This window comes from Pithys albifrons, chromosome 11 (assembly GCF_047495875.1).
Source record: "Pithys albifrons albifrons isolate INPA30051 chromosome 11, PitAlb_v1, whole genome shotgun sequence".
NCBI classification, from domain to species: Eukaryota; Metazoa; Chordata; class Aves; order Passeriformes; family Thamnophilidae; genus Pithys; species Pithys albifrons.
Genome location: NC_092468.1, coordinates 3849605 through 3873714, shown reverse-complemented (window position 1 = coordinate 3873714; position 24110 = coordinate 3849605). Strand labels below are relative to the sequence as shown.

Here is a 24110-nt window from a genome sequence, read left to right as displayed (position 1 = left end):
GTGTACTAAAGCAATAACTGTATTTTACATGCACTGAAAATAAACTGTTGACATGGGATTATACTTGTTAAAGTTTCCTCTTTTTTGTTAACCTTTTAAAGTTAAAAATGCACTTTGCTCCCCAATACAGGGTTGCTGTGTTGACAGAAATATTAAAAAATCAAAATGTAAATTTGGCAGAACTGTTGCCTTGCATCATTTGGCCAACAAATATATTTCTGATTTTCAGTTTCCTCAGTGTGTTACTTCAGTGGCAATGCCATGCTCTTCCCCAGCCTTTCTGAAACAGGAATCATACCCTGTCCTCTCATGAAACTCATCTTTCTTTGGTCTGTGATTGTGAGACTGTGTGTGGAAATTCATCTGTGCAAGTGAAGAGGAGACTTTGCTCCCTCCACCACAGCACCAGTTTGGTTTATCAGTAATTTTATTTTCCAGAAGCTTTCTAAAGCCTGACTCTGTTGCAGATAAATTCTGCATTTTCCCATCCTCAGCTTAGCCATCTCCACACAGCACAGACAGCATCGTAAAAGGTGCTTTATTGGAAAGCACAGATCAGCTCCACTCGGGGTCAGGAGAGCAGCCCTTTACTGGTGATAACCTTCCCCACCCCTCACTATTTCTGTGCCCAACCTACTTCATTTGGTCTTCCTGTTATTTTGCAAGTGTGCCATTTTCCCAAGAGTTTTCAGCTTGTGTCCTGTCACTGGAGTTCCACATTTGGACCCAGTTCGTTGTGGTTATGGGAACTGGTTTGTACCTTTCTGAGACTTGAAAGATAATTAGTATTTTCTTTCTTTCGGTGTGTGTAAGATTAAAGCTTTTTAAAGCTGCTACAGAAAGCACTGAGAGAAATCTAAAGATTCCTTAGGAAAGAGCTGCTTTCTGAATCACTCCTGCCCAATAAACACGTGTTCTCTTTTGCCTTTAATCTTAAATTGATTATCTGGTTGATGGTTTCTTTTGGTGGTTTGAGCCCACGTTTTTTACACAGCTGCAGATTGGAAGTTTAGCAGATGTCTTTTGGTGGAGGTGTTTTCATATAACAAATGCTCCAAAATCCAGGGGAGGAAAAGCCTCATACATAACTTAACATTTTTAAAATTCTCTTTCCAAAATGGTAATAATTAAAATCTGTAGTGGTAATTAAAATCTGTAGTGTTGCTGTTACTGCTGTTGTGCTACCACTGTAACCAAGAAGACTGAGTTAAAATACTGTAGGCAAGATAATTGTTCCAGAAAAATTCAGAGTTTTTTTTTCTTAGCATTGCTGAAGAGATGATCAGACAAGTCCTTTTTCTGATCTACACTTACAAACAGATGGACATTCTCTGACTTGGATTGTTTTGTTCATGTCATTTGACTTACATATTCTCTAGAATTTTGGCTTTATGTATTTTTTAGAATTTTTTATAAAATTTTTGAAAGGTTTTTTTTTAATTACAATATAGTTCAAAATGTACTTAAGAAAAAAACTTTTTTTTTTTCCTGAGAGTGTAGTGGTTTTGTCTGACAAAGTTTCTATTTGTCCAACTGGAAAATTATCACTTTGAAATACTAAATATGTTTCTGGTGCTGACACAGAGGGGTGTTCAATAACAGCCAGGAGTTACTTGTTCCAGGTGTAGATGTAGCTTTGGAATTGAATATTTTTCTGCTTCTAAGGAGTAATTTCCCTTTTCTAATCAATATTTTTTTGCCATGAAAGTTCTGCTTGGTTCATGAGAACACCCCCTGCATATATAGTTGCAGTGGGTTCTGAGGATTCTTTCCTGCCAACTTCTGCATCCTTCCTTTATCCTACTCTGGGTGTTTGTAACAATCCACTGGGTGCTGTGGATTCAAACACAAATTCAGTCACAACATACATCACAGAGGGAAACACCTCACATAATGCCAGGGCCATATTCTTCTCTTCTCTGGTGTTTTATTCCTTTGAAGTCAGCAGTGAAAAAAATCTGACTGGTAGTGACTTCCAGAAGCAGAGGGTTCCAGGAAATATTCAGTGTATCTGTTATGTGGTGGGGTGTTCCATTTTTGTATCCTCTGTTCCCATCCTGAAAGAACAGTCCCTTAATTGTGTTACAGCAAACATGGATCACATCTGGTTTGGGGTTTTTTTTATACTAAGAGTAACATTTTCCCCCTGCACTTTAAATCAAATACCTCTTGTTTGTTCACATCTGTTTGTGACATTAGTAAATGAATCTGAGGATTTTCCACTTAAACTGGTGATGAGCCCCTTTGTCTTTCTTCTGATAACTCTGTATGTTGTCTTTACCTGTTCTCTGTATTTTTTCTCTCTGGTTTTGATACATCTCAGTTATTTAAGTTCTCTGTGGATTATTGTATCCCATTTTTTCCCATTGACATTTCTCCCTTTGTTAGGTTTTATTGCACAAAATCCCTGGTAAGTTTTCAACACCAGTCTCTCTGTTCAGTCACATACAAAGAGCTTTACTTTGGATCCATTCATGTGCTTGTGGAATTTAAAATGAGACCTGGGGATGCACAGAATTTTAGAGAGCTTAACAGGTATTTGCACAGCCACACTGCAAAACAGTGGCTTAATGAAGGACCTATTTTTAGGATTGAAACAAAAAAAATTGGAGTTCCTCTACTTAAATAGGAACTACAAGGTTATTTTTAAATCTGAAAGGGGAAAAGATTTTCTTAAATTTCAAAATTATTAAGTGGCAAGAAAGAGGATTGAGTCCATGAATGTGGTGGTGATAAAGGAAAGTCAGGAAAATAAGGGGAATTAAGGTTTTATCTCTGTTAGGTTTGTGTAACACTATTCAAATCATTGTTTGGCTCCTGCAATTCAGTTACACTTTTTCCCTGGGGTTGTTACATTTTTCATTTTGCTGTTTCTCCTCATTAGCCCCAAGATCACCACTAGATTAGACATGTCCATAAGTCACTGTGTGATAACTACATGCTGCATTTTTCTCTGTTTGGTTCATGGTACTCTGATCATTGTGTGTGTTTCTGTCACTGTAATTTACAGCTCTTTCATATTTCAGTTCCTTGAAAATTGGCCCTTTCTGCTTGAGATGAGAGTGGGATTGTCTGTCCAGCTCCCCCTCGGCACAGAAAGAGCAGAGCTTTGTAGCTCAGTGCTCTGCTCTCTGCCAGCATTTATTTCAGCATTTCTCAGCCTTGGTGGCACTGCAGAGTGCAAGAGCCTTTATCTCCATATCCCTTCTTGCATCTCCTGTGCTTGCTGATTCTCTGGTTTATTCACTGACACAAATATTATCTGGAGTCCATATGAAGTTTGATAATCTCTCTGTTATCCCCACCTCCCCCTTGGGCCACCTGCTCTTCACTGACTACAGAGAGTATTGTCAGTCATGAAGTCTTTGCCCTGGAACCAAGGAAAACAGTTTTCCTGACACTTGTGTCCCTTAACTCGTTATTTCTTTGCTCAAAATCATGCTGGGCTCATAGTTATGAGATGTTTTGTAATGGAGAACTGACTGTCAGAAATAGCTTATATGGCTTTTTTTGTTGGTGAGAAGGAAAATGGTTTTCCTTCCAAGTGCTGCCCCTCAGAGTGAGCAGCTGCTGAGCAAGTGTTCTCTGGCCAGATGATCGTGGCTCTCTAAAGTAATTCACTTGTCTGGTAGAGAGTTGATAGTTCCTCTCCTCTCAAAGGGTTGTTACAAAGGGAGGATCCTGCCCTGGCAACCATAACAACACATTAAAAGCTGTTCTTCCAGTCAGAGAAAATTAAGTTGGCTGAAAGATCTTGGTAGTCCTTCCATGTTGGATGCTTTTATAGAAGATTCTGGGCTCACTTGGCAGTAAGGCTATTTCAAGCTACATAAAACTAAAAGATTTCTGGTAACTTCTCTTGCTGGGATCCACTGATATTTTTCTTAGTTTTTAGCAGCTTGCTGAGAGTGCTCTCTCCTCATGTGGCCACACAGGAGTTTGAAACTTGGGTTAACCTCTAAATTAGGTGTTTGGACTATGCTTTTCTCTTGGAACAGCCAGAATTGCCAGCAGAACTTACATGAATATCCAGAGGATGTAAAAGGAAGTAATTACTGAAAATGATTAATAATGGTAACTCTTAGCTGTTCTGGAGTCTTTGTTCTCTTCCCTGAGGTTGGAACCAAGTGTTTCAACTCTGCCACTTAGAGCCTTGACTGAAAGTTGGTCAAAGCACAGAGCCAGAGGCTGGTTCCAAACTCTGCAGTGTGTGCCCTGATTTCCTTCCTTTCCCCTCCTTTCACTAAATTGCCAGCCTGAATTTTAGGATGCACCAACATTTCTTCGTTAGCTTCAAGTTAATTTAAAAATACGTCTAAATCAATACTGTGGTTTTGACATCCCTTCTTTGCACCACTTACTGTAGGTTCAGTGGAACTGTCAAACTTTGGCTTTGTTCATGGTATTTCACACAGGTGAACCTTCTCAAAAGGCTGCAGGTGGAAGGGCTTTTGATGCCCTGATGGCAGCAAGTGACCACAGCCCTCAACATTTTCAGTAATTAGTGAACAGAACAAGTTTCTTGGGTATGTGTTTAGAAAACTCCCCTGAGCTGCCCAAGGACCAGGACATCTTAAGATTGTATCAGTTACTGAAATCTTGGCTTTAGGCAGCAGATTGTAACTCACACCCCACTTGGTTCTGACTGAGCAGTAGTTCAATAGTCACTTTCAGATATCACTGTGAGTCTTCAATTTATTTGAAGATTAGTGAAGGGACTGGAGCACAAGTGCTGTGGGGAGAGGCTGAGGGAGCTGGGGGTGTTTAGCCTGGAGAAGAGGAGGCTCAGAGGTGACCTCAGCACTGTCTGGAACTGCCTGAAGGAAAGTTCTGGCCAGGTGGGGGTTGGTCTCTTCTCCCAGGCACTCAGCAATAGGACAAGGGGGCACGATGGGCTCAAGCTCTGCCAGGGGAAATTGAAGTTGGAGATCAGAAGGAAATTCTTTGCAGAGAGAGTGCTCAGGGATTGGAATGGGCTGCCCAGAGAGGGGGTGGATTCCCCATCCCTGGAGGTTTTTCAGCTGAGCTTGGCCGTGGCACTGAGTGCCATGATCTGGTAAAGGGACTGGAGTTGGACCAAGGGTTGGACTTGATGATCTCGGAGGTCTTTTCCAACCCAATCCATTCTATGATTCTGTGATACTCTAATCACAGTTTTTTATTCTGTGTTGGGGGTTTTTTTGAGTTGGTCATACAGTCTATGAGCAGCCTTCAAAACACTCGTTTAGTTCATGCTTGGAGGACTTAACTGGGAACACTTTAATGTGAAGCTTTTTTTGGTCTATTTTTACAAAATGCTGCCCAGCAAACTGATTCTGTACCCAGATATAAAGCCACAAACCTATGGAAACTGTAGACTAATAATTGACAAGATAATTGAATTTTTCATCTGTTTGAGTTTATGCTTTTTCTTGTCTTGAAGGACCACACGTTCTGCTCTTGTTCTCTCCCCTGTTCTGTGCCATGTTTGGGTGAGATCAGTCCTGGTGGTAAAGAAATAAACCCTTGTTAGAGGCAGTGCAAGGTCTGTCAGATCAGTGATTAGTGCCAGATATTTGAAAGGAAGGTGCCAGAAAAAAAGTCATAGAAAATTATGGGATGCTCTCTGAGGGAGTGTTTTCTTGGCTCCTGTCAACTGTTAATAGTGTGAAGCATGAGAGTTTTTCTTACAATTGCTGTTCATTTTTAATGTTTCTTGTACAATATTTATTTTTACTATCATTAAATGTAAATACCATTGTAAATAAATATTTTCTGTCAATGAAAAGCAAGTGTGTTGCTGCTTTCAAAGTAGGCTGGCTAATCTTTTAACAGAAAAGAACATCCAGTCCCAGCTACTTACAGATAATGTAACCAGAAAAAAAAGAAAAAGTTCTACCTTTTGCAATTTAATGAAGCCCTTTTAATTCTCTGATAATTACCTGCAAAGCAATTATAAGTAATATGCCATGATGATTTTAGTAGATAAGTGTGCTTGAGTGCAAAGTTGAACCCAGTCTGTGTTCATAAATCATTTAAGTGTGAGGAAGACGTGGCTTTGCCCTTGAATTCAGCTGCCATTCCTGCTAAGCACTCCCTTCTATTTAAGATAAGATGATGTTGGAAGTTTTAATCTGGTGTTCCTTCTCTTTTGACACTTTCTGCCCAATTTTTCCTGTCATTTCTCCCGAGCTTCCTGATTACTTTCTGTTTAAGATTTATAATGACTTCTTAATTAGAAATAATGGCTGGTGTGTTGCAGTAAGCACTGGGCTGCCCTTAAAGCATCATCACAGAGGTGATCTCTGTGGCAGAGATGCTTTTAATGACATAAACAGGTGGCTTTGATTAAGTGCATGAAACTGGTGGTAGGTTAAAAAATCTGGACACTCATTAAGCAAAATTAGTAAAAAATTGTATAATATTTTTGCATACTAAAATAACTTTCTGTTGATAATTATCTGTGGTCAATTTATATATATCTTAAACTATGTCTTATGATTAGAAATTGTGAAACATGCATATTTAATGGATTTAAATCAGCTCTCACTTTTGAGAGGATGTTAAACAGCTCTTCACATGTCCCAGGTGCTGGTCCTGGTGCTGTGCAGTGGCACAACTGCTGCCAGACTTGTTCTGTCAGCATAAATAACCTCACTGGGTGTAGGTAGTGAGAGCACTCAAAAATAAATCCAGGAGTTACAAAAAAGCAAATATGTCTAAAAGAAAAGGTGTCTCGAGAGTGTTTGCAGACTCAAACATGAACAGACTCAAAGAAAAGGACCTGACACCACAAATCTCAGACAGCAAACACCTCCAACTGTGTGATTTGTGTTCTGCTCAAAGCAATTAAGTTCAAGTCTGGGATGTGCTCAGCTTGAGTGAATGGAAGATTTAAGCATTCCCTCTAAGTTTAACCTGTGGGTAGTTAAAGACTGAACCCTGCCTGAGCAGTTCCCACATTTCCTGCATTTCTTCCCCTTGCCATAAACACTTACAGAAGATTCTGTGATTGAATTTCCACAGATGTAAAGAATTCAGATCACCACATGCCTTCACTGGTAACTCCATGTAATACAACCACCTTTATTCTTCACAGTGCCTTTGCCATTTCCAAGCTGCAAACATACAACTAGCATTAAATTTAACCATTTTTTTGCTAGTTCTGCTGGGGTTTTGTAGAATTCAAACCATTCCCTGAGTAGTTTAGGACTAGCACATGCAAATTCTAAACTCATTTATGGAACACTGGTTACCTGTTTGGGGCAATCTTGGAAAATGGATTTACTTATCCTCACCTATTTCAGTAGTGTTTACTGACTATTATTGTTGTTTCTTAATTGGATTTCACAGATTTTAAACTGTCCTGTTACAAGAGATTTTGTCTGGAAAGAAAACTTACTATGATGATTGAAAGGTGAACATAAAGATTATTTGTAAACAATGCTGAATTATGTCCCATTCTGCTGCTGGTTTAGAGAAATGTTGATGGTCCGGGATATGTTCCCTGTAGGTAAATTAAAAATAACACTCTCTCTGCTGCCTCTCTAAATAACAAGTTTAACAAAGTAGGAGAGAGCGAGGGAAAGTCTGTGAGCAAACCAAGGACAGTAAAACTTGGGTTCAAGGGGCAGAGGTCTGACAGCAGGGTGGGAGGCACAGTTCTCATCCAGGGAAGACTGAAAGGAGCTTTTCCCTAATTTCTTATGCATCAACCTCCCACATTGTGCTAAAAACATTAAGCACACTGTGTGTCTGTAGAGGGAGGATTTCAGTGGTGTTCATTCCTGGGGTGGAGAAGAGGAAGGGCAAGAGCTCCTGGGGCAGCTCAGTTCACATTACCTGATAGAGCAAAGAACACTAAATTCCTGGAATTAAATATTCTTACCCTTTGTGCCACCTTGACTGGTGTGCTCAGGACAGTGCCCAGGTTCCTGCAGGTGTGGGATGTTCAGTCCCTGTGAGAGCTGTGCAGGGAATCAGGGAATTGCTGGGGAATGGGGAACCATCAGGGAACATTTGAAAAGCCTTTCCTAAAAATAGAACAGGAGGAATAATCCAATCTGCTGGAAGCAAATAGTGAAGTGTGAGGGAATTATGTAGAAAATTTAGAACACCTTTCTGCTGCCGTGGTTGTTCCATTATCTGTGACTTGCAGGTGTCTTTCCTGTCTCTTTCTAACCTCTTCCTCTTTTTTGGGGATGGAGAATTTTAGCTTGGGTGGTAGTAAATACCTGATGTGTCTGTGCAGATCCCTTGGAAATAATCCCCTGCAAAGGCCCTGCTCTCTGGGGAGGTGTTTTTGTTGTTTTGGGGGTGCACAGTGCAGGAAGGGGAATGTCACTGTGGGGGGACACAAAGGCTTCGATCTGACCAGTCCAGATTGGGGAGACACAGCCCTATTTGCTGTCCATTTAAAACAACATAAGATAACCACATATCTTTAATAAATCCAAGCAAACAGGAGTCTCTCTAAATGAGAAACAGTTAAATAATTATGTTAATTTATTAAAATATAGTTATAAATACCCATTTTCTTTGGAATGCTGGTGTTAAACTGTAAGAAGTTGCCTTAAAAGTGGCATCTCAGTGTGTGTATATATAGATACCTCCACATAATTGCTGAGGAGGATCTATAAATTCTGCAGTGTCATCTATAAAATTCAATTTGTGTGCCTTCAGAATGGGGTTTATCCCTAGGGGAAGGCATATAAAAGGAAAATTAAGCTACAGCAATAAACCTGATGTGTCTATAATTGCTATACAGTTCCTTTGTAAAATACATAAATATGTTATAGACGGTAATATGAAGACAGTGATTCAAACCAACCCAGTATTCACTAAGTTATAAATGCAGAAATTAGTGTGAGTTAAAAAAATCAAGCCCTTAATTTCCATGTACTTTCTCAGACTTGTGACACACTTGATTTGATCAAACATTGCTACACAATCTTAGAGCTTGTTATGCCTTTCACTGGCCAGGATTTCTATTCAGTGTCTTTTAAAGAACAGCCCTTCAAAGAAGTTGACAAGAAGTAATAACAATCAGTATTTTAATTTATGTCCAAGGGTACTTAATTAAAACATTTTATTATGCATATGAAAAGTAATGTTAGAGAACTACTTTTGTTTCTGAACTTTTTTAAGATGTTACACACGTTTTTCTTCATTTTTTTTTAAAGGTTGGAAAAAGTTGTCAGTAAAATCAACAAGCATTAATAGTGTATTGGTTTATTCTCAGATATTCACTCATGATTTTAAGTGAGTTTCTCAAAAATCTTTGCCTTCAGTCTTTCAGTTTGGTTGTTTTTAGGCCCTCCTTTGCCACGACTTCTAAACAGTTCACATATTTCAGTTCATTTGTCCATAAAGGGGCTCAAGGGCAGAAAAGGTGCAAGAGTTGTTCAGAGGGGAATTCCCACCCTGCAGCTACTGAAGTTACTGAGAAAAAGCTGTTGGCAGGAAATGGGGAATTTAAACTGTAGAGATTTGTGTGAATTAAGGTTTTCTGAGCATGGTGATGGTGACAAGGGGATTTTGTAGCAGAGGAGGGGCTAATTCAGAGGTCTCAGCCCAGAACTAAGAGCTGAAAACAACTATGAAGCAAAATCTGCAAGGCAGCTTTTTCTCTGGAGTGTTACTTGAAATGGATTTCTGCATCATCTGTATCAGGACAGTGTGCACATCTATCAGCAGAGAAATGGAAAAGCAACATACAGTGTCAGTTGCTCCAATTTAAAAAGAAATTTAAAAAGGTCTGATTAGATTATGCTGTTCAGTTCTTTTGGTTATGTAAATGTTCTGAGTTAGTTTCTCCCTTGGGAATAATTAATTAAAGCATATTTGTTGTAGGGAAGAATTTATTTTCTCTCGAGAAAGCTTTAGAAACCAAAAGCAAAGTGTATGTGATGATCCCATTTCATGCAGAGCTTTGTCTGAGATGGCTTTGCTGGGGACAGAATAGATCCCTTTGGTTGGATTACAGAGGAAAGTGCCAGTTTTCCCCCACTGTGGCCTTAAATCCAGAGCACGTGGTGGAAAGAGTGCTGTCTGCAGGAAATGCCAATTATCTGGTTAATCATACATGTGATTACATAATCAGTACAATGGTTATGTTTTAAACAGTGAAAGTTTCTTCTCATCCACGTGGTTAGTATTAATGTGCTGGTGGCCAAAAGCTTTCTGATGAGTACCCAGTTATTTATCTGCTCTCGTGACAAGTTTTGGGTGTCCTGGCATCTTTTACTACCCTTCAGCCTCCCTATTGGATGGTGACTGTCAGACCTCACTCTCAGGAGCCCCTCAGTGCTTCTCCCTTTGGAAGAAGTTGGAAGAGTGGGTGCTTCAGTTCCTGAGTCTACCCATTCTGAGCCCTCCGAGGGTACAATTTGGGCTGGCTTAACTCGAGCTCAGTCCCAGATAAGAGCCTAAGCCAGGCCTGACACAGGATGAGCCTTACCCAGAGATGGCCTTTCACCACATTTTCTGGGTGCACTCTTTCCCACCAAACAGAGCATCCCCGTGCCTCTCTCTGCCTTTCCTTTACTAATTGTCTCTATTTCCAGTTCACATGGGTAGGGGTTTTTTATAGTTCTGCTGGGCTTTTTTGATTTCATATTTATGATGGTATTCAAGTATTCGAGTCTGAACATATTTTATTCAACCAATTATTAACTATAATGGAACGTTTCTCTATAAGGGCCTGGCTTTGCCCTTGAATTAAAATCCCTTGTCTTTCCCTGGGGACTGCAGGATAACAATTACCTACAGAATACCCATCAGCTGGAAATGTGCAAGTGTGAATTGCCCTCCACTGTGGAGGGAGGAGCGTTTTCCCTCTTACTACGGCTGAATTGTTCCACCCAGTTAAACACTTGGAAGCAAGGTTTGTTCAGCCTTGAGTTTCGTGTTTTCCTTGACAGATTGGTCTGAGCAAATCTTTCTGCATCAGAGGAGCCAGAGAGAAGGGTAACACGTCCCAGAGTGCTCCTCTATTGGTAGTACAGAGCACCACAGCACACTGATGGTCTTTGCAACCTGAGGATCCTGCTCTGCCCTGAAACCCTGCACGTTCCAAGGGCACTTCCGCCTGCTGTGGCCTGGGAAGGAGAGTTGGGTTTTCTATTCCATATCATCAGTCAGTTCTTAAAGTCATCCCCATATCCTTACCAAAGCTGTATTCATTTCTTCTTGGATCAAGAACCTCTTTCCTGTCTGTCCTTTCCTCCAGAGGGGAGGAAATTCTCTCTCTTGGTGGAGAGGGTGCTCTGTGTGTTAGCAATTGCTTTTATTTTAAGATACAAGGATATTACTTATTCTAATTTGATTATTCTGTGGCCTCAGGAAGATTCCAACTGATAACTAATTTTTAATGTCTTTTCAAAGCGAGGTCTGTGTTAATTCAGTTTGTGCTGTTTAAAGTTACATGTCCCACCATGTAGCAAAGCAGTCCCTGTGGGAGCTGTGAGACCTGATGGGAACCCTTTGTCTGGCATGGAACACACTCCCATTCTGCCATGCTGTTTTATAACCTCAGTGTCTCCGTGTTGCTCACAGCCTTTCCTTTCTCATCCTGTTTTGTTCCCTCAGTCACTGCTGCCTCGTTTTCTGCTATGGGCTGTTACTGTTGGCTTTCCCTTCAAGTGGGCTGGCTGGAAGAGAGATTGGACAAAGAAATTATTGCTCATTTTTTCTAAATCTCTGTAGTTCAACTCAGAAACCTCATTTTGTCGTGTAGCAGGAACAGGCTTTTTTTTTTTAACAGATTTTTAGCTTGTCTGAGCAGCACTGATTCTCTGTCAAGGTCAGTCAGTCAATTTAAAAGGAAATTATATCACAAGAGGTTTTCTCTCCTAACTCTTGAGTGTTAGAAAAACCTGAATCCCTCTGACCTGATAAGAGGTGTCACATCTCTTAAGGTTTCTTTGCAACATATACTAACTTAGTTTTCAGATCCATTATTTAATTTCTTTGCTTGTTTTCTGACAGGACAGCAAAAAGGTAAAGCAGATACCTATTTCTTCCTATCTTTTCATTTTTACAGTATTTCATAGAGAGTAAAATGTCACAGTGTTATTTTCCTTCACCACTTCCATACAAATGCTTCATCAGTGTCACACTTAAAATCTTGTGCAACTCTATAGGGCCAAAGCCTAAAAAAACTATATCAATTTTAGCAGAAACTTCTTGGAGAATTTTTCTCTTTGTGAAGTGATCTCGATTTGAGGCTGTAATCACAGTAATTACTGGGAAAGAATGCAACCTAAATAACTCTTGAAGAGTTTTTCTTCAGTTTGATTTTATGTTTTATGACTTGTGCTCTGTGATGTATTTCATTCAGTTTTACATTACAGTTACAAGGTGTGCACCCTGGAGTTTTTCAGTGTCTTTTCACTCTCTGTGAAATGTCAAAGTGAACAAACAATTTTTGTTTTCTTAACAGGACATGGAGCAGATGTGAAATGTGTGGACTGGCATCCAACAAAGGGATTAGTTGTTTCAGGAAGTAAAGACAGCCAACAGCCCATCAAGTTCTGGGATCCAAAGACTGGCCAGAGCCTTGCCACGCTGTAAGTTCTTGCCCACAGACTTTGATTTGTTCAAATATAAGCTAACTTTATAAAATAGTTTTTTCTTAATGCCCCTCATAGCTCTTTTTCTCACATCTTTTCAGCCCTACACAATTGCTTCAAACATGAAGCTGTGCTTTAGCTTGCCAGAGTATCTAGAGGTTAGGATGAAGACAGGTCTGTACTTGGAAAATTATGACTTCAGTATTCCACATTTGAATTTACTTTGTCCTTCTTCATAGACCTCCTAATCACACAGTTCTCGTTTGGACTGAGATATGGAAAAATAAATGAGATGTTTCATTTGGCTGATGAAAGCTTTCTTATGCTGCAGTAGAAATAAGCAAATGTGAATACTGAATATTGTCTCAGTCAGAGCTACCAGTTGCTCTGGAGCACAAAAGACCAGGAGCAAAGCCTGGGACCTTTGCACAGAAAGCCCAAGTGTTCTGCTTTAGGAGCCTGAACTGCTTTGTCATTGACCTGAACATTGTGAATTTTGGCAAATTACACATTTTTACCTGTGTCTGAGAAATAGTTCTTGGGGCAAACAATGTGTCTTCCCCTGCTTGCAGACATGCTCATAAGAACACAGTGATGGAGGTGAAGCTGAATCTGAATGGCAACTGGCTGCTGACGGCCTCCCGTGACCACCTCTGCAAGCTCTTCGACATCCGCAACCTCAAGGAGGAGCTGCAGGTCTTCAGGGGGCATAAGAAAGAGGCCACAGGTCAGAGTTTGTTCTATTATGTGGACTGTTATTGTTAACTTTGGATTAAAAATGAAATCTTTCGAGATCCTGGTTTCCATTCATTAGAAATCCTGCACCTTCTGATGGTGGTTCCCTTTGTGTTTCAGCTGTGGCCTGGCACCCTGTCCACGAAGGGCTCTTTGCCAGCGGAGGCTCTGATGGCTCCTTGTTGTTCTGGCATGTTGGGTATGTGGCATCTCCATATGTGGGTCAGATGTCAAAGCTGTAATGCTAAACAGAAAATATCCTTTTCCCTGTATTTAACCTGCATATTTATGATACAGTTTTTCTCTGTAGCTGAGAACTTCCATGGTATTCTTCATTCATGAAGAAGTTTTCTTGTACAGATGTGTTTTAAAGGATACAATTGCTTGCACAAACCCAGCCTTTTGTTGAGAGTGCAATGAATGATCCTCGTTTCTTAAAGTTCCTTCTGAGGTGCTGTAATTATTTTGTTTTGAAATGTACAAATGTGCAGTTAAAAATCCTTACATTACTGAATTGCCTATTAAAAACCACTGGGAACAATCAGTTCATGCAGCAGAAAAATCACAGTCTGAAGTTTAACAAAATATGGAATAGAGGATGAACAACTGAATAGCAGAAGTTTTGTGTTGTAGCTGTAGCAGATACTCAGTTGTGTATGACTGATTTTTAATGTTTTTTTAATGCATCAGAGTTGAGAAGGAGGTTGGTGGAATGGAAATGGCCCATGAAGGAATGATCTGGAGTCTGGCATGGCATCCCCTTGGACACATTCTCTGTTCAGGCTCAAATGATCACACCAGGTAATTTCAGGTATTTAAAGAAAAGGTCTAAGGAAATGTATGTACATTTAGAAACTAGAAAGTTGCCTGTCTCAGTGAACTGATAGATTGGGATGGTTCTAATACACAACCAATGGCCAAAGAGACACAAACTTATGTAAATAGGAAGGCACTGACATTTTACATTACAATGTAGAGTGTAACTTCTTGTCCTCCATTTAAGAAAGCCTTAAAAAACACTGGGTTTGTGGGAGCTCTGAAATCTCCTGAAGAATTTTTTTTAAAATTAATTATTTCAATTTTTTGCTGAAGAAATATTCTTATCTCCGCAGCAATTTTTCCTGCACATCATCTGGTGGTCATGTCTCTCTTTTCACATTGCAAAAGTGTTTGGAGGCTGTAGTTTATGTATTTAGGTTGAACATGCTGTAAACAGTGCATTTTATAAACACAGTAAATTTTTGTGTAGGGATATGTGTATTTAGTGCACATGAAGAATATATTAGAGCAAGAAGGTTTTGGAATGGACTAGAAATATATTTGTTCAGGATCTGATATTGATGCCTTGTATTTCTATGCATTATACTTTGAAGTGTCTTCTAACTTGTAACTGTATAATTCATTATGATACTTGTATTTTTTTGATTTTTTTGTTTTGAACCTCACACCTGGTGTTCAGATCTAGAGCTGAATTTGATTTAGTAAGAGCTGACTCCTTATATAATCAAGATAGCACACTGAAATAACTAAATAGATTAAAAGTTGCTCTTGACCCATTACTGAGATCATAAAACTTTCTTTTGACAGCAAATTTTGGACTAGAAATCGTCCTGGCGATAAAATGCGAGATCGTTACAACTTGAACCTGCTGCCTGGCATGTCAGAGGATGGTGTGGAATATGGTAAGGCAATTTTCCTCACTGTGGAGGGAGGAGGTTTGGGGTCAGGAACAGACTTAGGTCATTAGTTGACACTTGTGGGTGAGATGAGGAAGCAGATTATAGATTAGTGACCACCCAGTCAAAGATGGCTTTTCATAAGGATGATTTTGCTCTCCATGTTATCAGTGATCACCATTCCAACAATGAGTTTTCTTCTGTTTCCACAGCTCCAGGAGGTAAGACCTGCTCTGTCAATCACAGGAAGGAGGTTTGGTTCTCCCTCTGGCAATATTTCCAGTTTGCTTTTCTTCCTGTAAACTTCAGCTGCCTTCAAGACCTCTCACAGTCCTGAACTACTGCAGGAAAAACTTTCAAATTATTGAACTGTACTAAAATCTTTAAATGTAACTCCCCTCTAAAAGATTTATCTCAGTAATTTTAGGCTGCTCAGGCAACTTGGAATTGCATCTGTTTCTTCAGATTTTTGGTTATTTGCTCTTTTGGTTAGGAGATAGTTAATTACATTGCACTACTTTAATCCCATTTAAGTTTTAAAATAGATAGATTGGGTATAACAAAAATGGGAATGGTTATGTGTTATTATTTCTTTTTCTGAGCTTCTACCCAAAATGTAACTTTCCTGAAAGGACATAGTTTCTGACCTTTTGGTATTTATGAATCTGAATTTGCAGTTCTTTTTATATTCTATAATTCATGTGTGGAACTGAAAAATGACCCACCAGTTGTAGAATGTAAAATGTATTCACTGTTAAAATATTATACTAATGGTAAAAGCATGCAAGAAGCCAAAGGGGTAAAATGGTAATGTAAAGAAAGATGTTCCAAGTATAACTATTTATTGTTTTTCCTGTAGATGATCTGGAACCCAACAGCCTGGCAGTCATTCCTGGCATGGGAATACCTGAACAATTGAAAATAGCCATGGAGCAGGAGCAGATGGGTAAGTAGGGGAAGCATTTTCCTGAGCAATCCAGATACTCTGTGTCTTCTTTTTCATTTCTTTCATATTCTTTGGGAGCACAGCTGCTTTTTTCTAAAGCTCCTGTTGTGCATGTTTCACATGTAAAGAAGGAGGAGCTGAAAACCTTGATCTCTTTTGCTAAATAAGCTGTAAAAATAAGGGATCTCTGTGAGCCTGCATTGCTCTGACTGTTTGTTTCCCTGGTGCCAAAGGGAAAGATGATTCCAATGACATAGAAATGACAATCCCAGGACTGGATTGGGGAATGGAGGAAGTAATGCAAAAGGACCAAAAGAAAGTGCCACAGAAAAAAGTTCCCTATGCAAAACCAATACCAGCACAGTTTCAGCAGGTGAGTACCTGATACCTGTTATTTCCCAAGTTCAAAGAGTGTGTGACTTGAAATGTTCTGTATTTCCAGTATCAGCACTTTTGTATCAACACCAGTGCAATTTTTAAGCATAAAAATATTTGGTAAAATCCCATATGTCTTGTATCTGCACCTGGAAAAACAGTTACAAGATATGGAAGTTGAATTCAGCAATGTTTTTAGCTTCCAAGTATCCAAACTATATCCACACTACACAATGTTTCAGCACATCCTTTCCTAATGCAGCACTGTGTTGTATACATGTTGTTCTGCAGAATTAATCTTGTGTTTCCTAATTTTTATAGGCATGGATGCAAAATAAAGTTCCTTTGCCTCCTCCACCTGAGCCATTGAATGATAGAAAGGAGGATATTAAGCTGGAGGAGAAAAAGAAATCCCAGGCAGAGATTGAGCAGGAAATGGCAGCACTTCAGTACACGAACCCCCAGCTGTTGGAGGTATATCTGGCAACAGTTACTAGCAGGTTTTCTTTAATCCTCTGTGTGATACATTTGGATTCAGCCCTGAAGTGAGCAGCTTCCTTTTGCAATGCTGCTTTCACCTTTTTACAGAGACATGTAATTGAACAGGATTTTGCATGTAATGTGTGATGCTGGGACACCTTCAGAGAGGCCCAGACAACATCTCAGTGAAGCAACACTGGTCTGTTGGGTCTCCAGTTAGTGATTTCTCTGTAGCTAGTTATTTCTAATAAAAAAAAATCCTGAGACCATCACTATAACTACAAGAAAAGCATTTTTAAACTCCTGAGAAATGAGATGATTGCTTCTGATTTTTAGTTGTAACATACTTGTGTGCTTAGTTGATTTTCTGGGTCTCTTTTTTGTTTTGGGCAGCAACTGAAGATTGAGAGACTTGCACAAAAGCAAGCTGAGCAAGTGCAGCAGCCCCCAGGAGGATCTCTCCATGGACCCCAGCCTTTCCCAGGGCAAGGCCCAATGTCACAGATGCCTCAAGGCTTTCAGCAGCCCCTTCCACCTCAGCAGATGCCAATGAATATGCCTCAGATGGGACCTTCTGGTCCACAAGGACAGTTCAGACCTCCGGGACCCCAAGGACAAATGGGACCTCAAGGTCCATTACATCAAGGAGCTGGAGGTCCACAAGGGTTCATGGGACCACAAGGACCCTCAGGTCCCCAAGGACCTCCCCAAGGAATGCCACGGCCTCAGGATTTACACGGACACCAAGGAATGCAGAGACACCCCGGCCCCCACGGGCCGATGGGGCCGGCAGGTCCCCAGGGCGGTGCTGGCCCCCAGGGACACCTGGGACCACAGGGCATGCCGGGGGCTCAGGCACACCTGGGACCGCAGGGGCCACCCGGCCCACAGGGTCACCTGGGGCCTCAGGGTCCCCCTGGAGGTCAAGGAATGCAGGGGCCACCCGGGCCACGAGGAATGCAAGGGCCTCTTCCCCACAGCATGCAAGGAGCTCCAGGATCTCAAGGGATGCAGGGCCCTATATCCCAAGGACCTCTGATGGGACTTAATCCAAGAGGGATGCAGGGTCCCCCAGGACCCAGAGACAACCAGGGACCCAATCCACAGGGGATGATGATGGGTCATCCACAAGAAATGAGAGGTCCTCATATGCAAAGTGGTTTACTGGGACACGGCCCCCAGGAGATGCGGGGCCTGCAGGGACCCCCGCCCCAAGGGACAATGCTGGGACCTCCACAGGAACTGCGTGGGCCACCCGGGCCCCAGGGCCAGCAGGGACCTCCACAGGGCTCCATGGTGGGGCCTCAAGGAAACATGCAAGGACCTCAGGGCCAGCCCAACCCGTCCCGGGGGCCGCACCCTCCCCAGGGCCCCCTGCCCTTCCAGCAGCAGAAAACGCCCCTGCTGGGCGACGGCCCTCGGGGCTCCTTCAGCCAGGTATGTGGGGTGGGAGCGGGGTGAGCAGGTGGGAATGGTGACTGCTCCGTGCTGGGAATGCACAGCAGGAGCTGAGGGGCTGGGCAGTGCTTGTGGGACCCGCCTAGGAAAAATGAAGGGATAATGGAAAGGGTTTTGTAGCTTGGAAGCTGCAGAAGTAGGAGGTGTCCTGCCCTTGGCAGGGGGTTGGAATAGGTGGTGCTTAAGGACACTTCCAGCCCAAACCAAACCATTCTGTGATTCTGTGACAGGTAACTGTGGAAAAAGGATTTTTGGGAATACTGTTACACAAATCAGACTGCTATGAAAATATGTAACCTGAAGAGAAACTCCTTTTTTTTTAAATTTAAAGACACTGAGCTGTCTTAAGCAGGCTGTTTCCTGGGGAGTAGACAAGCACTAATACAAGTTGTGAATTTAAACACACTGAATGTGTAAAAAGTCATATGTATTAACTGAAACAAGTTATTGCCAACTCTGAGTTATCCAGAGTAGTTAATCTGAACTTACCATAGATGCTGCACACCTGGGACCAGCTTAGGTCTTGTTGCACTTCCAAGTTCAGACTCAGTGCAGAGGAAGAGGAGGGACACAGCTGTCCTGCTCCCTGCCTTTAGCCCCCTCTGCACCTCCTGGAGCACAGGTTGAGGTGGCCTTGGTCCCCTGTTACTCCTTTCTGCTTGTCTCTGTGCCCTGCTGCCCTGGCATCAGCTCCAGGAGGGTTCACCAGCTTGGTGAGATACTGGGCAGAGCTGACCTGGAATGCTGGATGGACATTGCTGCTTGTAGGCACTGTGGGTGATTGTGCAGGAGTCAAGTCAGGCTTTGATAAGTCTGGCTCAGCACCAGCTGCAGCCTGCCCTGCCCTCCTCAGCACCTTCCACATGTACCACAGAGCTCTCTGTGCTTATTTGCTCTCACAAGTTCCTATTCGGATGGCACCAATTCTTTTAAGGAAAGAATTTTTTCTCTTTGAAGACAATTTAAATTGGCTTTGGTTGTTGGTGAATTTTGAAAGGGAAGTTTGGGAAAAAAATCTACTTAATTTAAAAAAGACATGATGTCTTTTAACCAGAATTGACTCTTTTAGACCTGCACTCAGTAGTTTTTAGTTGAAGTTTTGTGTATGTACATGTATAGTCCTTGGTGTGTACTCCAGTAGCAGTCACAGTGAGGAAGGACATACTGAAATAAGCTTCACCTCAGTGATTTCTTTTCACATTGAGGCAGAGTAGCCTACAAATTGTGGGTTTATTTGAATACTTCTCCTTCCAAATCAATTCAGTAATTCCCTTCACAAGTCTGTTAATGTGCCACTATTGCTGAGATTTTAAAAGTAACCAAGTTACACAAATGAATGTTGATTCCACACCTGTATAACTTAAACCAGCACAGTGTTTCTCATTGCTATCCCAGGGAGACTGATTTTAATGCTTTGAGAATAATTACATGCATGTGGAGGGCTGTCCTTGCCCACCCCTGTTGTTAACACTGTCAGAATTCAGGAGGTGGCTGGTTATTTTAAGTGAATTCTGACATCTTGAAGGCTTTTACAGATACTAAAAAAAATGACAAAGCAAGGTATTTTGACCCTTTTTATTTCCTTTAGTATGGTAGTGGCTTTTAAAAAGTACATATTTTAAAAAAAAGTATTTTAAAATTCATCAAGTCAGGTTTTGCTCCATTTTGCTTTTTTGTAATATGAATATAGCAGAAGCTCCTGTTAAAAAGGCCCCATCTCTGGTTTTATTAAATAGGCTTTAGCTTTTTTTGTGGTCTGAATTTGACATTTGTCTTCTGTAAATTTCTGCAGATCACATGCCTTCCTTTTCACTAGAGAAGTATCAGCTTTATCAGGGCTTGTGACATTAATAAAGAGCACTTAAAGATATTGGTAAGGGTTAATCTCTGTATAAGATATCACTGTCACTGTGCCTGCCCTGCACTGGAATCAGAGGTTTGCTTGGGTACACAACCCTGTTTACAGCTTCTAGTGAGGAATCTCTTTCTGATCTCTACATATTTTCAGTTTCAGGCCCCACTTGAGGCCTGGAATGTATTTAGAAACAAAAATTGTGTGAAAATGCAGTGTTGGGGCTCTGTGTTCCCAGCATGGCAAAACATGGTTTGTCTGGATTAAAGGTTTCTGCTAAATGCTAAGGAAACTCATTCAGTGAGTGCTGAAAAATGCTGCTTTGGTTAAACACCAGTGGCATCACTTGAAGAAATTCCATAAAGTTTATTTTAAGTAAGCAGATGCTAAATATAGGAGAAATCCTGGAGCTCCAGTAAGGTTTGGTTAAGAACAGCAGAGGCACTGACAGCTGGATCTTACCCAGAGGATTGATTTGTTCTGAACTCAAGTCAGCATTCAGTCACTAGGAGGGAATTTTTGGTTAGTTGGGTTGTTTGGGGTTTTTTAATAGGCATTGGGCAGCCAGGTCTTTTATTTTGCTTATTTTTCCAACACCCTTACAAAATTATTTGATGCAAATATGGTGTTTGTAGCATATATTTGTGTGCTTTCTTGTGTTTATCACCTATATTGCAATTGAATATAAATGTTTAATTTAAAACCATATTTCAAGATATGATGGGAAAAATGCAAAAAATGAACTTACTGACCAGGAAAAAAAGGTGATGTTTTTCCAAAAGAAATGTAAAGCACGGAAATGGTTTGACTCATGGAGTAGTTAAGCACTGTAATTATGATCCAGTGATATGATGGAGTACAAGTCTTTAAGTATGTCCAGACTCCCTGAAGTCTGGAGGGGCTTTTACAGGTCAGTATGAAGGCCAGGTCTGAATCCTGCACACCAGACATGTCTAGAAAAAATAGGACATGCTTAGAGGTTTCTGGTAAGGGTTTGGGCAGGATTCATGTTTTGGTCATGTCACCATAAGAAGGTTTTGTACAGCAATCCTGCAGGTTTCAACTCTCTTGTTCACATTTTTACCACTGGATCTCATCATTACAGTGTAAATTCTCTACATGCCCTTTTCCGTTCCAGTCAAGCACAACCCCAAATGATGGTTCTTTTGTCAGGCCTTTGCTGTTTTAAGGCAGAATCAGACCATATTCCAAACAAGTTTCCCAACATTGCAGTGGGTCCTGTGTAAACTTGGGACCTGTAGAAACCTCTCATGGGTCTATCACAGCAGCTCATTTAAAGAGGATTCTTTTATCCTTTAAAATTCACACACAAAAAGAAAGTAACAAAAGACACTTACAGAGTTTATTTTTTTCTTTGGGATCACATAACATACAGAAACCTCTGCCCACTCTGCTGCTTCTGCTTGAGTAAGGAGGTGACTGTGGCTCCTGCCTTTAGCCCTGTCAGTGCTAAAAACCCTCTTAGCAACTTGATATTTAGTCAAGGGTTAGCACTTTTTTTAATACTAAAATTAAGAAAAAACAAACTTTGCCAGCATGTTAAAAATGAAACTCATGTATTTCCAGGTTAACAGCTTACAGAGTTTTACAGGAAATGTTCTCTTATGGCCCTGTTGTTGTCCCCCAGTCCTGACATTCTTGATACTTACTTTTGAATATATAGTTTCTCTTTTTTGTTCATTATGAAAAGAAGTCTTTGGTCTGTGCAGCTTTTTAACTGCATATAAATCAGTACCTGATATTTTTCAAACAAATATACACTGTTTTCTCATCTAGAGGAATATTCATATAGAATATTCAGTATATTCAATACATTCTTACAGAATATTCATACTCAGCTGGAATATGAGCTTTGTCATCTTTGGTTCTTACAAGTAAGCATTAATCATTGAAATGCTGTTTCCTATAAAATTATGTGTTTGTCAGTGAGTGAAAGCATTACTGATATAAATGTCTGGAAAATGAGGCTGAATCACTGGAACAGGAGCTGTTTGTGTTGTACAATCTGTGCCAGTGCAGTGTTTATGGAAAGAGAATTGTTTTGCACTCCCACAAAGTGTTTGAACTGCTCACACGTGGCTTCTCTTACGTGTTCACAGGACGGACAGAACCCAGGTCCTCCTCCACTGATACCAGGCCTGGGGCAGCAGGGAGGACAAGGTCGCCTTGGCCCTCACAACCAAGGGCCTGGTCTTAATAAAGGTAATTAAATGTATCATCTGTTCTCCTGTGAGTCAGTCTCCTAAAAGAGGGGCTGTCCGAGCACAGAGACGCAGCTGAGAGGAGCTCCAGAGCTGTGGGCTGCAATATGGAGGAAAAGTTTTCTCCACAGTATTGTTTGGTGTGAACTGTATAGTGTGCTTTGTAGAACTGTATGAACCAGAGCATCCTTGAGGATTTTGGAACACATTACAGAAACCTGCTGTGCTTTTTGTCCCTGCAGGCGACGCCCGTGGCCCCCCGAACCACCACCTGGGCCCGCTGCCGGACCGGCGGCACGAGCAGAACAGCGGCGGCCCCGAGCACGGGCCCGACAGGGGCTTGTTCCGAGGGGGCCAGGACTGGGCAGATGGCAGGGATGGCAGGGGCTTGCCAGACAGACGAGGACCCCACCCCGATTTCCACGATGACTTTGATCGACCGGATGATTTCCGTGAGGATTTCCATCCCGATAAGAGATTTGGCCACCGGTTACGGGAGTTCGAGGGAAGAGGAGGCCCCCCACTGCAGGAGGAGAAATGGAGACGAGGGGGACCCGGGCCCCCCTTTCCTCCTGACCACAGGGAGTTTGAAGGAGGCAGTTCAAACCGTGGGCCTCCCGGGGCCTGGGAAGGACGGAGACCCTCAGATGACAGATACCCCCGGGATCCTGAGGATTCACGTTTCCGAGGAAGGCGAGACGAGAGGTAAGGACAAACCTTGGGTTCTTTCTTGGGTTAAAGGGTAAATGGAGGGAACTCTTCTTTTTTCCTGGTTTCCTTTTCATTAAGGAGTCTATCTATTTCAGATTTATAAACTGGAAACCAATAAGGAAATGAAAACTCTAATATACCTGAGTGTAGAGTCCATAAAAATCATTCAGTAATAGAAGAAACCTTGAAAAATGGTCATTGTACACAGCAGCTTCCGTGTCTTTAAACAGTAAGTAAAGAGAAGGGAGAAAGTTTGTAGAGAAGATCCAGTGACACAGGATGAAGATTTGAGACCATTATGATGAAAATTGAGAGGAGACATGAAGGTTAAAGTGACAAACTTTTGAATATTAGAAGTGGATTTTGAGACTGTGTCTCCAGTCACAAACTACAGCCTGAGACTGTAGGATGAGATGTAGAGACTGTAGGATGAGAGGCAATGTCCTTGTGAGGAACAGGAACCATAGTCCTCCTGATGGATAGAAGGGACAGAGCTACAGCATCTGGACTGTCGAGACTATTTGCTCATGTGTTTGCTTGTAGAAATTTTATTTCTCTTTTTCTGACTTACTTCTTAATGCCAAGTGAAGAATTCAAAAATAATCTGATTTAGAGCAATGTCCATGTCATTGCTTACAATCTCCAAATAAATCACAAAGAAATGATGAATTTGCTTCTAGTAACCAGTGTAAACATGGAGGAATTACATTGTCTTCAAGATTAACTGTGAGCAAAATTGCTCCAGATTTATACTGGTTTAACTGAGTGAAATTTGGCCTCAAAGGTCTAAGTCTCTCACTGACCACCAACTCTTTATGTAGAAGAACATGTGGTTGTACAAAACAAATATGCTGTGGTCTCAAATAACGTGAATTTCATGTGTTTTAGTTGCCTTTTTAATAATTTTCTTACATTCCTTTTACTTTGCATCTATACAGCTCTTCTTTTAGCTATTTTCTACCTAGCTCTGTAAAGATGTATCTTCCTTTTGTGTGAAGAGTATGAAAAGAAATGAACAGTAACTAAAAGGTAACAATTAAAGCCATTTTTAAAAAGTAAAGCCAGAGAGAATCCAAGGTGAATGGTCTGCATCAGAGAACTTTA

The 24110-nt window shown here is 41.1% G+C and overlaps 1 protein-coding gene across 1 annotated transcript in view; it reads left to right on the top strand.

Annotated features, from left to right (window-relative positions):
• Positions 1-24110, top strand: part of WDR33 (WD repeat domain 33) — a 70465-nt gene that overhangs the window by 39113 nt on the left and 7242 nt on the right. The window contains exons 8-19 of the mRNA XM_071565982.1: positions 12422-12548; positions 13124-13278; positions 13407-13485; positions 13977-14087; positions 14874-14968; positions 15175-15183; positions 15822-15908; positions 16142-16281; positions 16605-16757; positions 17157-18200; positions 22194-22296; positions 22538-23000. Coding sequence (XP_071422083.1) covers positions 12422-12548; positions 13124-13278; positions 13407-13485; positions 13977-14087; positions 14874-14968; positions 15175-15183; positions 15822-15908; positions 16142-16281; positions 16605-16757; positions 17157-18200; positions 22194-22296; positions 22538-23000 — 2566 coding nt within the window. The remainder of the gene's footprint in view (positions 1-12421; positions 12549-13123; positions 13279-13406; positions 13486-13976; positions 14088-14873; positions 14969-15174; positions 15184-15821; positions 15909-16141; positions 16282-16604; positions 16758-17156; positions 18201-22193; positions 22297-22537; positions 23001-24110) is intronic.